Source organism: Ostrinia furnacalis, unplaced genomic scaffold (assembly GCF_004193835.3).
Source record: "Ostrinia furnacalis isolate ACB-3 unplaced genomic scaffold, ASM419383v2 OfSCF3121, whole genome shotgun sequence".
Lineage (NCBI taxonomy): Eukaryota > Metazoa > Arthropoda > Insecta > Lepidoptera > Crambidae > Ostrinia > Ostrinia furnacalis.
Genome location: NW_021133360.1, coordinates 461827 through 480451, shown reverse-complemented (window position 1 = coordinate 480451; position 18625 = coordinate 461827). Strand labels below are relative to the sequence as shown.

Below are 18625 nucleotides of genomic sequence, written 5' to 3'. Positions count from 1 at the left end.
TTTGACAGAATTTGCTTGGCTCTGTAACATGAAATATTTTGTCTAATTGGACAATAACATTTCAAATTGTCTAGCCTCGTAAGACCGTCGGTCCCTTTAAAAGAACCAAATTCTCAGTCGTTCCTGAACATTTGAAATTCAATTAAATCAAGTAATGTATTACTGAAGGTCCTTTCCAGTGACCCAAAACTTCATTATACATTTTTGTTTTCGCGTCAAATGGTAATTGAATTGCGGCTGTAAAAGCTTCGATTCCTGAACGCGCTGACAGTTGTCAAGAAATGTCACTTTGACAAACTGGTGCAACCGCGCCGATGTGTTAAATTCTTTAATTACTTATGGAATGTTTGTTTTTATTTATTAATGCAAGAATCCTAAATTATGATTGATGTCGCAAAGCAATTTTTATAACTTTAAAATTTATAATGCGCTATAGAGAACCTTCGATCGATAATTAATAGTTATTCATTTTGGTTGGAAAAAATTTAAAACTTCAAATAAATATTGCATATTTAAATACATTTTGTAAACTCTTAGTGCTGGGACTGACGTTTAAATATTAGTACCTTCGGTCTTACCTCCTTTTTGTAAAATATAACCTCGGTTTTACGAGGTTAGGTAATGTGTTTGCGTGTGTTTGTCATTTAATTTATTAAATTAATTGAACATGATGAAAGACGTCACATACATTTATGGGATTAATGAAACACTAATTCAGATGTGCCATTGCTCACTCTTTATTACGCTTGTTAATCAATATATAAAAACATAATATAAATTATTCATATAATATCACCACTGATTGTTGACACTGTGCGGCGCCGCGGGCCTTCGCAAACGTTCTTATACCTTCACTGTTCGGTCGACACTCGATACAAAACTTACTACATTATGTCCCAGTATTCCACAATTTATTAATACGGTGCCCATTGTTGACAAGAGATAGATATTTCCCATGTGATGTTACTACATGTACGAAATATTGCGTGCAAAACCATATCGTGTACTGTGACAAGAGAAAACACTTTGGACAGCAACAAACTACAAATTAAAGATCCACATTTAGATGGATTGTTCTGTGTCTATTTAATGGGATTCGAATGCGTTGTAAAGCTGGTAAAATCGCGAGTTTCCTTTTTAGGTAACTGAGATATAAGTAAGAGTGTCGACTTCACATTGCCTCCCCGCGGCGCGCTACTGAGACGATAACAATAAAATGTCAGTAACGAAACTTTAGCAGAAATAATATGAAAATAACACAATTAAAAGAGAAAATGTTAACAATAGATCCGGCGCCGCGCGCCTTACAATTTGTTATATATACCTACTACATCTAAGTCTGCTCTTAACTCTACTAACTTAACACTATGTACATACAATCTTTATCCAAGCGATTTTAAAAAAGTCCTTAGTACTTTTATCATATTAATTTGAAAATTTGTTAAATGTCTTTATAGTTTAACTCACGGAATCCACTCGCACCACATTTTATTATGTTGTTTCGTTCCATAACACAATACGAGTAACAAAACATTAGCCCCGCTAAACAACTACTAACATAAGTAACACTAGGGTACAACCGATACTCTTGTACGAGACGAGATCGTCTTCATATCAATTGACACTTTAATGGTAAAACAACGTTAATCTATGATGGAATCACGTAATGTGGCTTGGGTATTTATGTTAAAAGAGGATAATGTAAATTTTATAAAACGACAAACTAAAGGACAATGCAACTTTTCTCTAGCAGTCTGGACTCTTTAATATGCTGCCCTCATATGAAACTCAATAGTGTATACGAAATCACTATTCTTCAGGATTTTTCTATGATGGCAAAGATAGTGCAACATGAATTAAATATTTATGTTGACAGTAAGTTCTTACTCTGCTGCAAAAAGGAGTGTTTCAAGATTTAGCAATTTTATGAGGATACGGTGGTGCTGTAATTTATTACAGATATTTCTGGTCCAGTGACCGACATTACTGCAGTGTTTTTAAATAAAGTTAAATATTTTTGTGGCAGAATCCCGAGTGTGTGTTAATATGCGGGCAACAAGTGTCGAGCCCGGTTGCATTAGCCCACTACGCGGTCATCCGTTTAACACAAACACCAAGCGTGTCAGTCGCAATTCGAGATCAAAACTTGAGGAGCGCGCCTCTAATACTGAAGCAAGCGCCGCCGCGTTTGCTTGAGTCGTCTTCACTTTTGACAACGTCCGTACTTTCACTGCTTTTCAAAATATGTGCTTTTGTGCCATTTGAATTTTAAGAAGCCTTATCGATGTAGCCTAATCCACCCTTCTAATCCAGTCGCGTCACATTTCTAATAATGACAGAGTGAAATGACAGTTTTTATGTATAAAATGGTCGCTGAAATGACATCTCTTTTCTCGAAAACTTTACATGTCAGAAAGTGGTAACCGTGCTTACCTAATCAATCAAATACTAACTTTAATCGCTTAGTTATAAAGTTTACTATTATAAACAGGATTATAAAATAATCAGATTTATTCCCGCAACTCAAATGACTCCAAAGCGCATACTTTAAAACAACAGAACTGTACTATATCACAATACAATAAACTATTTTGGGTACAATCTAGCAATGGCCTCGTACAAAATACAATTCAGCTGTGATATGGGTTCGTCGATGCTGCATCGTGTGGCCTCCTCACGTGTTAAAACATCGAGTCCGAGCGGGAGAGAGTCCCGGTCTATGGTTTCTGTCTCGTCAATATCGTCCCGATTTATAATTAAGTAACAGTGATTAACACCGGAGTAAATATATCCAAAAACTACACACTGTGAGAATAAAACTCGTCGCCGCCCCACGAGCGGTCGCACTCGTCCAATACTATAAAACTTCCAGTTTGTACTTTGATGATCATCGAGTGCAATCGCGAAGGAAACGGGAGGGTCAAACAACCGGGCGCAAGGGAACCGGCCCGGGCCGGCGTCCGCTGCATCCGCGCCCGGGCGAGAGGACGGGGAAACTAAAAACATGCGGCACGAAATCTGATATGATCATAGATACAAGTCGAACTCGCGACGACGAACCGATTATAAAACTCGCAAGTTTCGGTCGAAACGTTGCGGGAACCGTGAGCTGATCGGGACCGACGGGTGAGAGCCGGAACGTTGTTGCGCGTTCGCTCGCGATCTCGGCGGACGCGCGGAGGGATACGTTCGAGTCGACTGCACTGACGGGTGATCGGGTACAGACGAAGAAATACACAGTAGACATCAACAATGCTCGTGTGGGGTCGGCCGCCGCCGGCGCGGGCCCGGGCGGGGCCTGCTGCGGGCCCGCGGGCCCAAGCGGCCCGCCGGGCGCCTGCGCGACGCGAATGAAGCGGACGTAAGTACTGTAGCTCCCGGGTGCCGCGCCCTCGCCTACACAAACTGGAAAAAGTTATTATTGTATCAATTCAAATTGCATAAAAACAGAAGATATTCGGTCAATACCGATGTATGGATGGTGTCAGCAACCTTGTTATTAATACAGAAGTGTGCAAGAGTCAAAGTTGGCACTATCTATAACTGCGGGCCAAGGAGTGGAATTACATGCCAGCCTGTTTCCGAAATTATAACCCGAAGGCTTTTAAGCCACGAGTGAACGGGCATCTTCTGGGCAATCACGCTACACCAAAGATATAATCTGCACTCCTTCGGTATGATCTTTATCATCAGGAAGTCCATGTTCCATAAAAAAGAAGCATGCCTTGTAATGTCAATGAGTTACGGTAATTGGCCGTAATACACATTGAAGTGGATCGAGTGGCGAAGAAGATCGGCAAGACCTGGAGCGAGATCAAGCGAGAAGCTCAAGACCGAACGAGATGGAGGACTGTTGTGGACGCCCTCTGCCCCATCTAGGGGACATAGGACCATAAGTCAAGTAAGTCACACATTGAAGTGAAGGTCGCGGGAAGTATCTGGATGCGAGCAGCGCAAGACTTATCGTTATGGAAATCCTTGGAGTGGTGTTTGTCTAGTAATGAACGTCATTTGGTTGAAACGAACACATTGCAATAAAGATATTGAATTGAAGTGTAACCACAGAATAATAAGTACTACGTACAGAAGTTTTACTTCGCGAAGGTATTTAAAAAAATGTATGCCCAATGTCATTAACAATATGGTGTAATTTAGCCTGTCTCAAGAGTCAAGCACCATTTTGTTGACAAACGTCAGTGATCGGCACGGCGCCGAAACTATAGGGCTGACTTCGGTAAAATGATGTGAGGTGCCAAACTGCGGAAAATGGCGGAGGAAATACATGATTTAGCATGAATAATATTAACTACTTATTTACCTCTCAGTGTCTTGAGGCAACTTAAAAAAGTACGTTCTGTGTTTTTATTATTATTTAGGCAGTGAAATACTGCACAGTACATCATTTTCTTTATTTTCTTCCATCATACACAGGAATACGCGTGCGTGTGTCAATGTTCGCTCGTATGTGAGACCTTGTCGAATAGTATCCTGTAGGTGGGCCATCGTGCGTGTTTTGTTTTCGATGTAAACTCGCGGAGATGAACAGGCCTGGTGTAACTGGTACATGCAAGTACCGCGTGTTACGCACCTGTGCGCGGGCGCGTCAGGGCGGGCGCCATCACCAGCAGAACACGGACAGCTCGCCGCCCGCGCCGCCCACGCCGCGCCACGACCGCACGCCGCCGCCGCCCACCTTCAGCTGCGGACAACAAGCACGTTAGTCATTGTCCAGGCCGTAGTAAGGACAATCAGAGGTGGAATTGTGTAAAGCAATCGTAATCATTTGACAGTTCATAACGTACGATAAAGTCAGATAAAGCGTTTGACAGAATAATCGTACGTTATGAACTGTCAAATGATTACGATTGCTTTACACAATTCCACCTCTGGTCAGGTGGGGATTCTTGGGTGGCTTAAACATGGAGTGCAGGTGCGGTTTTGTTCCCCAGTCGATGAAGCACCTGATGTCGTGCCCTGAGTGCCCAAGCAACTGCACTCAGGAGGATTTGATGAGTGCTGCTGACAACGCCACCCTCGTGGTGGAGTTTTGGGCTGACACTGTGTAGGATACACTGTGTGTATTGAGCTGCGGACGTTAACACAAGCACGTTAGTCATTGTCTAAAGGTGTACCAGAATCTCATGGCAAACAAAAATATTGGAAAAGTGTGTTTTTCATATGGCAATTGTCTATGGTTTCATTGTCACCTGTCAAAGAAAATTATGAAATCTGTCAGCCGCTGCAAAAATTTTGTAATCTCTTCTTGACTATTTGTTATTTTTGTGAAAAAATCGAAAAAGCTCAAGCAAGTCATATTGTTTTCAATGTGAATTGTAAAATAAGACATAATTCAAAGTCAATCTTTGATTCTAAAGCGCGTCGTCGAGTTGACAGTAAGTTGGACTGAAATATTTTGATACATTTTAGTTTATTACCCAATTACGTCACAAGGAGGGTTATGTTTTTTTATATTATTCTTAATAGCTGCTTTATCGGGGTTTTCAGGTATATCTCACAAATTGGTGCAGGGGAATGGTCAAAATGTTATGACCATGTAAAGAAAATTGAAAAAGATTTTATCTCTTTATTTTGATCATCTATTGAAGAACAAGAAATTGCAAGTGGAGTTCTTAGAATCGTTTTCTAGTTCTGAATGAAGTGATAAGTTAAAAGTATGATGCATAATAAAATTAGTTACTTAAATTAATAATACGATTTATTTATTTTTCAAGACACTTTCCCGATGTATAACAACTTTCTTCATACACATACCTACCTAAAATGTATATTCGTACTTCATGTTCATTAATATTAAAGTCATAAAAGTAAAAAATTAAACAGTATCAAGATCGTTTATTCCAATTTCCCCAGTATTGCTCTCAACAAAGTTTATTTTCCCTATTTGCCATGAGATTCTGGTACACCTATAGCTGCGGTTACAGTGTAGCACTGTTCAATAAAACATGGTGACATTTAGCTGAGGACTCAACACGTGTGTTATCCAGGCTGCTACTACGATGCACTATTCTTGAAAACTTGGTGACCAAAAGTGGCAGATTTTTTCTTTTTTGGCACATGTTATGTACCACGAATCCACGAATCAGTTCAAGGTCAAATGAAAAAAAAGGAAGAAAAGGAAGCAATATTGATAACCTGAGCAGATCAATGTCATCATCAGACTTGAGTCACAACGACGCGACGACGATTATAAAGTAAAAAAAAAAATGAGATATTTGGTTGATGTGTTACCACAGCACGACAACAGTAACTTTGGGAAAACAACCTTCATAATATCAAAGCGAAATACATACAAGTACCTAACTCGTACAATTCAAGATTTACTTAGTCTTATTGGAGTAAACTGAAGCAAAAGTAGAATTTCGCCATGCACGTAAGACGCCTTCTAACTTGTTTTGCTCAACAGTTTCCAACCTGTGATTTTACGTAGCGTACACCGCATTTCACGACCATTGCGATCTCGAGTCCTGTCTCGTCCGCATTAGAAGCCGGATCACGCGACTGGTCGCGGAGCAAAAACCAAACGCTTCAAGTTTTCGTTCCACGTCCTGCCGCGAGGGGGCGGTCTGCGCGCGCGAGGAATGCCGCCATTGAAGTACTCCGCTCAATGAGACGTGGTTATACGGAAACGCGCTCCATTCACTCAACTTGTATTAATTCCATGTTTTTATATTCTTCTTTATCTAATCTCTTTGATTTTCTTCGTGTTTCGCTTCTAAATCCAGCTTTAGCTTATGGTTGTCAAATCAAAGAAAATAACATAGTTACGAAAACGCTAACTATTCCACACTGTAAAAATTGCGAAACGTATTCAAATCAGAATTTCATACTATTACTTACTACTATACTTTATAACCCCCTTACTAATAAAAGTGACACGCCCATTGAACACTAAGGCTAAGTTGCACCACCTAACTTTAACGGTAACTATAACGATAACCTGTACTTTTTGTATAGTTTGACAGATTTTTGACGTTTGCTAAAGTAAAGTAAGTTGGTGTAACCCAGCCTGATTGTTTCTAGTGACGTTTAGTATGGAATTTTTAAACAACTGTTCAACGCTTGTATAACTTTTTATCAGTGAGGGGGTATGAATAACTATTCACTGTCGTATAATTAAGTTTTATGAATCCCAACTGTATGCAGCGACGGCAGTTATTAACTTTCAAAAATTAAACGTTGCGCCTGTCGCACTACGATATTAAAAATCAATAAAAGCACAAGGGAACTGGCAGCTGTACGTCCACCGTACCTAGATAATTATTTTGTGATACGTTTGCTATTGCATTGTGTATGAAGGATTGCATGCCACATGTATGCCCGCATTATGTAAGGTAAATGAACTATTATCCGATACCCGGTATCGTGGTCGTGGCCTGCAGTTGATAGCTTATCACTAGGAAGGCGAAAACAACTAAATCGAGATAATGACATTCCCACATGTTTTCCTCTTCGTTCGCTACGAGTTTTTCATCTGTAAGGAAATGTTGAAGGATGTTCTGCCATACGTGAGATATCTAAATGCTTCTAATGTCGGCCATCCTCACGTCAGCTCTTACCTTCAAAAAGCTCAAGATTATTTTGCCGTAGGTATTTGCGAAAGAGCATGAATTGCGCAAAGCAAACATGAGGCACATTTTTGAGTAAGAAAACGTAAATCTCGTCGAGAAAGCCAAATCCATCTTGTGGAGGAGACACAACCATAAAGTGCCCCCTAGTTACTAGCATTTATGCAAGAAGTATGACTGCGGCTAATTCTGAAGTCACTAGAAGAAAATCACGACGAGTGAAACATTCAGGTCCTCAAGTTTTAACAACTGACAAGTTTACAACCCAAGAGCTGATAAAAACGCTTTCTGTAATTTGTAATTCCGAAGACATCTAACAAGTGCAATATAGAGTAATACTACATATTATCTAACCAGTCTTACTTAGTAGGAGGTGCTTGGTTTAATGATAGCTCACTTTACTTGTCTTAGGGCTGTCAATCAAATCTGGTGATTTACTTTATTGAAGCAATATTGTGTTTTTTTTTATTCAACCAAAGCAATAAGCAATAATTTATGTTTTTTTTTATTCAACCAAAAGCACCAACTTCAGAGAAATATTAGAAGTAACTCGAGTGCCCAATGCCCATACAAATAACGTAGGTAATTTGGTGGTCAATTAAGATAGATAGAACCAGCTGCGAGATGGAAGTGGGAAATAAAAAAGGTAATTGGATCATGCCGAAGACAAGCAACAAAACATTTGTACATTTCAATTCTTTCAAAGACAAATGTTTGTCAACGACAGCCCTACCCCGTGCACCGCGTTTACTGCCACTAGCGCGACAGACGGTCGGCCATTCCGCTCGCAGACGCAACTTGAGCGGACAGTTCAACTCTACGCTTTGTGCCAGCTGTCCGCTTCAACTTAATGCTTCCAGCTGTCTTTCAATATTGAACGATACTTCTATTAGAGTCATACACAGATGTCAAGTTTCTGACTTTGAAGAACGATAAGAAGTGACAATATATTTCCACATTTAACGATGGGATCTATCTAACTTTAATCCCAAATAAGAACGATAAGAAGTGACAATATATTTCCACATTTAACGATGGGATCTATCTAACTTTAATCCCAAATTAACTGCCTCTCAACTAGATATCAACTTAAGAAGAATGGACCTTCACCACTTTCAGCACTGAATGAATATGCACGAGTTTGGAGATTTTTGATCATGACGACGCCTGCATCTGTACCAAACTACAAGAAACTCAACAAGGACATTGCAAAATGCGACTGTTTACGCAAGAATAAAGCTACCGTTAATAAATTGAAGCTGCTTAGATCTCGGCAGTGCAAGGGCATTGTCTAATGCATTGTTGCCGAGATGGGAGGCCAGCGCTTGACCCAGGTCGCAGTCAGCGGGCGACGACCCGCCCACGTGCACAAACGCATTTCAAGCTACATTGTCCTTCTGAATGCAAACTAAGTTTGACTAAGTGACGCACTGGCTATTATTGTTTCCGTGCAAATGTATGAACATAAGGTAAGTTTCTTGAACTAAGTAAATGATGTTTTAAAATTGTACACTTGTAATGTCCTAAGTTACGATATGGGAAATCAGCTTTATCATCATAAAAGCGTCAAGGTTTTAGAAACACGGAAAGTTAATGTTTGTGATTTATTGATCTAAATACGAGTACGTCTGTAAATCTCTTGATTGAAACCCTGACACATCAGGAAACTAACAAAGCCACCAAGTGTGAAGTAAATTAGAAATTACACAAGTTTCTTAGGAACTTTTCTTTGGAAACAGTTTGCGTGTCGATTGTTCAGCGGCGTGTGTGTGACATGTGCGGCGCGTGGGTCGTGGGAACCGATGCGCGCGATTGTGCTGCGAGGGAGACAGCTCTGCGCTGCGCTTTTCAATTGTGCTTCTAAGCCACCTATTCAGTTGGCGATCCGAGCAAGATTCACACCATAACAGTAATAGAGTTACTGTGCGCTTTGTATTCAATGACCTTTTTAAGCCAGAGATTAGAACGGTGACAAGTAAAATGTTATGACATTAAATAATCGCTGAACACTATTAACAACACGTGGTATGTAGTTCTGGTATGGTATGTAGATCTGCAAGATGTTAATCAAAAGATGGATTATAACGAAAAAAGTTGCCAAACAGGTCACCCACTCAGTACCATCTTGACAGTGTAACTGTTAAGACACTGATTTTCAGTGGGTGTGTTTTACGACACTTATTCTGCGGAAGTAAGATAAAGATTTGGAAACGTGAAACAACAACAAAATTGGAATACTTCAAGATGGAGTGATTGGAGTTGAACGTTTCGCGTGATGATCAAAAGGCTACATTCTAATGGCAGCGAAACGTGTTTGCTGAGGGGCAGCGGGCAGACGCAGCGGTCGGAGGTCATAGACTCCGATGTGTTCCGCTTGCTTTCGATCCCGGCTGCAGCGGAAAAACAATGGACACAATAAAATTGTATTGTTGTGCTCCACATTCCAACGGCACACATTCTCGAGTGGCTATAGAATTTTAAACTCAAATAAATACGTTTAAACACCCGTCAGTGTTTAGCATCTTCCACGGTCGAAATCAGGATTTTAAAACAAGAAGGCTAAGTATAATGGGCTGTAAAATATTGTTTTCACGACTCATGATATATTTATCTGAGAATCTAAGGGGAGCTGGAGGATTTTGAAAACGAGCAGCGCTACTCAAAGAAGAGAGGTATTAACTTAACCCTCGAAATTCCCTATTTCTCTCCTGTCTGAAATGGTTGGCGTATTAGTAACCCCTTGCAACGAACACGTGTCGGTGTTGACAATAACGAACAGTGACCGGTATGATTACGAAATCTACCCACCACCACCCATGGTTCTTCCTGCCTCACGGCGTACGAACCGAATCTCGGGAGAGCACGCGGGTACTTGCTCTGGGCTCTTTTCCCCGGGCGCTTTGCTTGACTCCCTACAAATTTCTCTGATCCATGTCCCTTCTCATAGTCAATTCTCCCCCTTCTGGGGCTTGACACCACAAATACGGTACTTCGCGTCGGGCTGCTATCGTTGATAAATGTCATCACTTCTTCTCATAACTTCGCCTGATTGTGTGCCAGGAGTGCGCGAACTCGATCCAGTTACTGCGACTACTCGTGAGGTCCTGGTGATAAACAGGTCCTTGCTCGGCTCTCCGTATCGCATCCAACATCTTTTGTCGAGCTTCGTCATAGAGGTTACATTCCCAAAGTGCGTGATCGCGGCTCTCTTCGACTTCCTCGCCGCATGGGCATAGTGCAGACTCGCACAGCGTCATCCTGTGTAGGCGCTGATTGATTACGAAATGTCGAAGATTCAACGGAGAAACAGTTGATATAATAATGGTATACCTGCTGCATCTTGTCAAAGTCGAGCGCAGGGCGGTGCCGGCGCGGCGGCGGCAGCGGCATGCGGCGGCGGCGCGGGGAGGGCGGCGCGCGCTCGCGCTCGCCCGCGCACACGCACGCGCCCGCGCGCCGCGGCTTCAGCGCCTCCAGCGGCGGCGACGTGCGGAATCGCACCGGAGTTTCCACCTGGAACGCACCACGGACGTGTGAACACCAAAATACAGGTTACTTTGTATTCGTTGTTTTCATTCGACAAGCTGTCCGAAAACGATTTTCGCTTGGCAATGTAAATCACATAGATTTTATAAGTTGATTTTTTTTATCCACAACGAGGAAGCTCTTGGCCTGTATCTCACCTGATGGTAAGTGAGATCAGGCCGAAGGTGGAAGCGAGCTTCACCCGAAATCCTCAACCACGGAGGAACTGGCTATCTTACCTCTAACTGCCGGAACATAACAATGCTGTTAACATTGTTGTTATGTCGACAGACTTAGGTAAGATGGTGGTGGCTAGTCAGGCGGACTTAGAACAAGCCCTACCACCAACCAAACCGAACAGAAAAATCTGCCCCCACTGGGAATCGAACCCGGGACGTCTGCGTCTGAAGCAGGTGGTCTTACCACTAGACCACAGAGGCGGTATAAATCAAGAAGAAAAATAATTATAAAATAGTATTGAAATAAGAAATATGTAGTAGATATTCTTCCGGAGCACCACAAGATCAGATTTGACCTCACCATCGTCCAAGGTCTGAAAAGTACCTAAAAAATCTGAAAAGAAACAAAGCAACACAACTTCAAGACACAAAGCGACAGTGAGAGTTAGTATGCGGATGAGAATTAAATGGCGCACCTTCGTGTCGTCGTCGTCGGAGGAGGGAGGCCTGGCCGCCAGGTCGTCGGCGTCGTAGGGCTGCGCGGGCCACTTGCGCTTCTCGGGCGCGGCGGGCGGCGGCGAGGACGCGCCGCGGCGGCGGGACTCGCTCGCGCCCGCGCCCGCCGCCTCGCGCCCGCCGCCGCACGCGCCGCTCGGCGTGCCGTTGATCACCTGCACAGCGGCTCGTCAGCTTCCACCGTCGTATCGCATGAAGCGTGGGGGATGTATGTGCATTCGTATGTTATGGAAAATTCAGTCATGTCGTAAATTGTTAGGGCTAAATTAATATGTTCTGTCATGTCAAAGAAGTTCCCAGTTGTCTCATGGCGCATCGCACGAAAACAAATATAAAACTAAAACAGGAAGTCTACAGTTTTCCAGGCTAATTAATTAATTATCTATTAACCGCAAAATTAACTAATATACTGGCCACCACAGATTACTTACATATTTTATTGATAAAACTAATTACGTTACGCAGTAGGTATTTGTAAAGATACTGGTATGGGCGACGATATCAAAAATATTGTCTAGTGCGCAAAAATGCGGTTTTTGTACGGTGTCAATATTAGTAGTAGTTTTCGATCATCTCTACAGAAATTGAATTTTTGATGTCAATAGTAGTAGGTACTACATAACCAGCACATATACCGGTGTATCGACGCGGACGCGACGTCGCGCCGCTGCGGGTGACAAATTTTACGCTCCGCCGCACCAAAAAGAGATCACCCGACTACACTAATTTTACAGCAGCCACGTTAAATATTCTACAAATATTATCTGGATCGAATATTTGGAACCTTATTTTATAACAAATGTTCTCGTATCATCGGGTGAAATTCCATTACAACCATTTTGATCAAATTGCAACTTGGATGTTTTCAGGAAAAACCAACCAACATAGTTGAAACTTGAAAGACTGAAAAAGTTACTCAATCGTAACTTTCATGATATCCATCACTTGAAAGCATCGCACTTGCATTTTAGGTAGCAAAGCTATTATTCGTTTCCTTTTTGCAATTAACAGAGTGCCGAGACAAAAGAATTTCTAATTTCAAGCCAAGCGCAAGATAAATAAATGTTATGCAGGCGGCAGACGGAAAAATGAATAAAACTCGGATTGTTTTGTCTTGCCTCTAAAAGTGAAATAGCGTCAATGGAAGACGAAGCATTGCCCCAAGGACCCGCTCTATCTACAGCTACATGCACATTGATGGCATTTTACTCAAGATTTTGCCCCAACGACATGATTCAGAAGAAGCTTCATTTTGAAATTGGACTTTACTTTTTTTTTATCTCCTTTCATCGAGAATTGTAGGCAGAGTAGGTACCAAAGATAATGATAGCTTCGACAACCATTTATTAACAGAATTTGGATGTGAAATATAGCTAACTTCGCCATGGTTCTGACGTAATGAAATAAAATACAGAAAACCATCATCTATTTGACACCAGCGCTACACAAATATTTTGTACGTAGTAGGTATAAATACGAGCCAGGTCGTTGCGAAACGTCGAATAATTCTCGTCTGAGACGCTTGTATCATAAGCCACAACACTCGGCGCTAATGGTAAACACGACTGCATAGGAAATAAGTATAGTGCAAGCGCAAATAAGCGCCGGCACTTGTCCCTCTTGAGCAACAATGGAAGGAGACTGCCTACATCGCTTGCAATATACCTACACCTAACTACCTGGTTTCGTCTGACACAGGCCTACACTCCAGGCGATATGACAGTGACGTGATTCAATAACTAGAAAGAAAGAAAGAAAGAAAAAATGTTTATTCAGTATAATCGACAATACACTAGAGGATATTTTATGTTGATCTGGTGAAAAACAAGAGCTGGACGGTTTTTTGTCAAGTCGACGAGTTTTAGCGTAACAGACTCTCACATCAATAAATATGACAGCTTATCTGATCCAATGATTCCCCCATCTTCCGAAACGTATTTATGCAGACTGACAATTTTACTTCCTGCGCTAAGAGTAGGGGAGTAATGATTGAAGCGAGCTAAAAAGCAGTGTGTTAGGTCGCCTGAGCGCGGGTTGTCATTTTTTGTTCGCCCGTCGACTCATTTTCGCGGCACAGGGCGTTCACCTGCGCCCGTAACTTTTTAATCTCTTTACGTAAGCGATGGGTGGGAATGTAGCCTCCAGGTGTTTGTTGTTTAATAAAATTATTAATTACCGAGATTGTAGTATATTGCTTGAGATAATTACCTATATTAAATACCGGAATTGCAAATGTATTATGCAGGAAATACATTTAGTTGATTGATTACTTGACAGTGGCGGATTTACCAATAGGCCAAGTAGGCCAGTGCCTAGGGCGGCAGATTTAGAGGGGCGGCAAATTTAGCTAATTTTTTTTCACAGGAAAAAATATATAATTATACGTTTACACAATCCATATATAAATAAACGATTAATAAACGCACTGTAATATATACTTAGGTACTTAGTTATGTGATCATGAATTTTAAAATATTCCAATAGCGTTTCAATAACAATAAAATAAAAAACTCTTAAGTAACACAGGATCTTCGGAGCCTAGCACGAGCACCATCTCTCCACAACTTCGTGTATATTGTTTTACAGGGTAGCCCAGAAGAAAATTCACTTTTAAAAATTCAAGGAAACGAAAACTGTACATTTTTGTAGAACTTAAGCTATTGCAATTTAAAGGAAATTTAGTGCAATTTATTTTAAAATTTACTATCTTTTATAAATTTTATCGTACATGTGATTCCCTTGACGTTTACAACATTCGGTCAACATACATCAACATTTTGGAAAACTTTCGTAAGCGCTCCTGCACACGACGCCGCTACCGCGCCGCCGCCGCGCCGTCGCCGCGCCTTTGTACTGTTTATACGCGCCGCGTGAACACCGCTGCCGCGCAGCCGCCGCGCCGCCGCCGCGCCGCGCAGGTGCAGGAGCCCTTAGGCCTCAGCCTCGAATTTAGCGGGCAGCGGCGCGGGAGCGGCGGCGGCGCGGGAGCGGGGCGGGCAACGTAGGCCCGTTCTCGAAACAAGCGGGCAGCTCGCGCGGCGCTTTAGCGGCGAAGTGTTGTGTTCGGGGTTGTGTTGTCAAGATATTTGTTTATATTCGCAAACGAAATGTCTGAACAACAGCGACAATTTTATTTCGATTCAAATTTATTCCTAACGCTCGATTTATTGTGGGAAAAAGAAGGAGTGCGCTACCCGCTCGTTGCCCGCTCCTGCGCCGCTCCCGCGCCGCCGCCGCTCCCGCGCCGCTGCCCGCTAAACTCGAGGCTGAGGCCTTAGAGTTACCTCAAAATGGATTCAGGATGGATGAATGCTGCAGAGTTTTTGGATTATTAGAGTATACTCTGCTCATAAGGTAACCCCACAAAAAGAAGTCTACTGGAATGAGATTAGCGCTTCTTAGAGGCAGTGAGATTTCACCACTGCTTAATTGGTTTGTTGCATTGAAAGGATGATTAATTTTTGAGAGCGCTATACTGGTAGGCTGAAAAGCTTTTTGATTTCAAAGCTGCAAGATTCGCAAGGTTATGACCGGAGCGCTTGGTTTCATCAAGATGGGGCTACGTGTCACACTTCAACCTAGTATTATATTATCTGTGCTTCAACTGAGAACATTTAGGTGGTAAGAGACATGTTCCCACAAAAAAATAATTTCAGGCAGGGGTGACATCTCCTGGCCACCAGGAAGCCCTGATCTCACTCCAGAAAATTATTTTTTGTGGTGTTACATTAAGAATAGAGTATACTTTTATAATCCAACAACCATGCAGCAACTGAAGCTGAGCATTCGACAAAAAATTGAAAATAGGTTTCGAGGTAATTCTGACGAACGCATTCCAAGATTTTGATGTATGTTGATCGAATGTTGTAAGCGTCAAGGAAATCTCCTGGGCGATGTAATTTAATAAAGGTAAATTTAAAAATAAATTGCATAAAATTTTCTTTAAATTGCAATAGTTAAAGTTCTATAAAAATGTAGGTACAGTTTTCGTTTCCCCATCTTAGGATTAGTACATATTGCTGTTTATAAGTCAACATTAAACTCTTCACTACATAGCGGGTTGCAATAATTAATCTATTAACTTACAGAAAAATATCATTAAGTTCACAATCATAGTACCTAATAACGGTAGTACTTATTATTATTCTGTGATTAAACTAACGTATTGAATTTCAAAAGTCAGTAGGTAGGGGCGGCAAAAATTGAATGGCCTACTAGCGGCAAATTTGTAAATCCGCCACTGTTACTTGACTCAAAGCATAAAATCACTCGCTTAAAATGATTGTTATTTATAAATAAATTAATTTTATCTTGCGATTGTTATTGCATCGCTCCTCTATATTATGGTAGATAAGATAACAAAGTTCCTAAAATGTATGTAAAAGGAAGTACGTAAAAATATAATTCTTACTGTAAGAAAATTATAAGGCAATGGGGTCTTTTTAAATTTTAGCAACCATTAAGTAATTGCTGTCAAGAAAGCCTCTATTCATTTATTGACAAATGATAAAATATCGGATTCATGTTAATTGTCGCGAAAGTCTCGTTCATCATACAATGGCTGGCGAGGCGGCGACGCGCGACGTAATACGTACGTATACGTATCACTAGTTCACCACACAAGCTCAAACACCCCGGACCTGGCGATATTTTATTGGTAGTTTTTTGAGATTTTCTTTTCGCTTTCCTTCCTTCATTTTGAATAAAATATTAAAACATACAAAATGTGTCGCTGAAACAGGGATTATTCTGGATTTTTATCCAACTTCATTTTGTGTAAGATCATTGCAATTTTTTATAAGAGCTATTTCAAAGTTTTACCTTCGATTTTCTATTCTTCGGATACCCAGCATCTAAAGCGTGCAGTTATGAGTGGCACGACTGCAGTGGAAATATACGGGCACATGGTCGCATCTCGTACGCTACTCCTGAATAATTGACGTCTCCTGTCCCGACGGGTAGCAGTTCTTCCGATCGCGTCATCGGAGCTTCCTGATATCTCCCCCGGCAAACGTTTCACTTCAATTTCGATCACAACTTTTAATACCTACCACTCTACTGATGGAATAAATCGTCGTATTCGTATTGAGGGTAGTTACATCATGAGTAGGTATAACATGGTGGGTGCAATATTGGAAGTGTATTTTATGTATCCCAACAAAAATGTAAAGCATTTTGAAATCGTAACATAAGATGGAGTAAAACTGTGTGGCATGATAAACTAAGCCATTATGGTAATCTTGTTCCTGTATGTATTTAGACCTCTAAATCTATACTAATGTTATAAACGCGAAAGTCTGTCTGTCTGTCTCTCTTTCACGCCTAAGCCACTGAACCGATTTTGATGAAATTTGACATAGACATAGTTTGAGTCCCGGGAAAGGACATAGGATAGTTTTTATCCCGGTTTTTGAAACAGGGACGCGCGCGATAAAGTTTTTCTGTGACAGACAAAATTCCACGCGGGCGGAAAGCTAATAAGGATATAAATTTTAAGATGAATAAGTGATTTTTGAATCAGACAAGAGTGGTACTAATATTAGCTCACGGGAGGCTAAATAACATGATTACATAATAGCCGCGTTACCGGATTAACTTTAAATCAAGACAAACGACTCTTGTGCTCAGATAATGGAAAAAATATCGCTGTTTTCGTGTCTACTACCTAATTTATTGGCTATCGTACAATTATTTTCTAATTGTTTTGCTTCCGTGAAGATTTTCTATTGTTTACCGTGCGTGTCCCACCCACTTGAATTAGTTAACGTATGATTTTGAGGCAAGATTTAAAGGCAGCGGTCAGTCAGGCTCAGGTGACGCATTCTATGGTTTTCCAACGATTTATGTTTTGACCAGACAAGTGTGCAATAAGGACCAAAGTACTTCATTAATGAATAAATCTAAAACATTAACCAATCATCTACATAGTTGTAGAAAAAAATATGCGAACCGATATTTTTAATAATATTGTAATTTTTAAAGATTAGTTATTAAGTAATTGTAAGTTTTTTTGTTCCTTAATTTGTTTTATTAAAAAAAATCTTTATAAATAAAAGTAAGGAAACCCCTGAAAATGTTTTTTTTTTGTAGCCATCTACTAGCTTTTGCCTACCGTGGTTTTTAGGGTTCCCTATTTGCAAATGCCTAGTAATTAAACTATTAATCAAACCACTGATATCTGCACAACTGATACACTCACTGCTACCTTTCATAATAAAATAGGTAGTACCCTATTATCAAAAGTTGTTTACAATTTCGGCACGGCCTATCGAACGGCACATAAACGTGTTCTTGATATTATTATAATCAAATACCAGCGGGTCGTTGTAAAGCCGGTTGGAATGAACTTTCGGCGACCTTCTTCAAAGTTTACAGCGCAACCTTTGCCCGTTGCCAAACTGCCGTAACTGCACGCCTTCGTTTATCGGGGCAGAATGATTCACGGCTCGGCACAAATGTTTGTTTTATGTTATTATACTAATGACATTAAACGAAGCGTTTCCTAGCAAGTGATACGAATTATAAATATAATTTTCAGATGTAGATATACATATTATGTACTTGGAAATATTGGATATTAAAAGCATTACAATTTGGAAACCATCTAAATTGTAAAATATGAACACCTCAGCTTTCTTCATATTTCGGATATGCTTCTGTTTGCCTGCACTTATGCAGTAAAGCACTAGCGAAGTGAGAGGACGATGCGTTTCTTATCACTATGAGGGATTACGGATTTACGGCCGACTGTATCAGCACAATATCTGCATCGGCTGCAATTCTATAGCGATACGGACGTAAAACTTCCGTATTTATATC

At 40.9% G+C, this 18625-nt stretch overlaps 1 protein-coding gene across 2 annotated transcripts in view; it reads right to left on the bottom strand.

Moving 5' to 3' along the window:
* Positions 1-713: 713 nt before the first annotated feature.
* Positions 714-18625, bottom strand: part of Reph (Regulator of eph expression) — a 96929-nt gene continuing 79017 nt past the window's right edge. Inside the window, exons 5-8 of one of the 2 annotated variants that reach the window (XM_028310843.1) lie at positions 11767-11961; positions 10917-11099; positions 4589-4699; positions 714-3405 (exon numbers count right to left, since the gene is read on the bottom strand). In XM_028310843.1, the coding sequence (XP_028166644.1) occupies positions 4619-4699; positions 10917-11099; positions 11767-11961 (459 nt within the window). In that variant the 3' untranslated portion in view covers positions 714-3405; positions 4589-4618. Of the gene's footprint in view, positions 3406-4588; positions 4700-9176; positions 10845-10916; positions 11100-11766; positions 11962-18625 lie in introns of those variants that run through there. The other variant, XM_028310844.1, reaches the window with a different exon arrangement.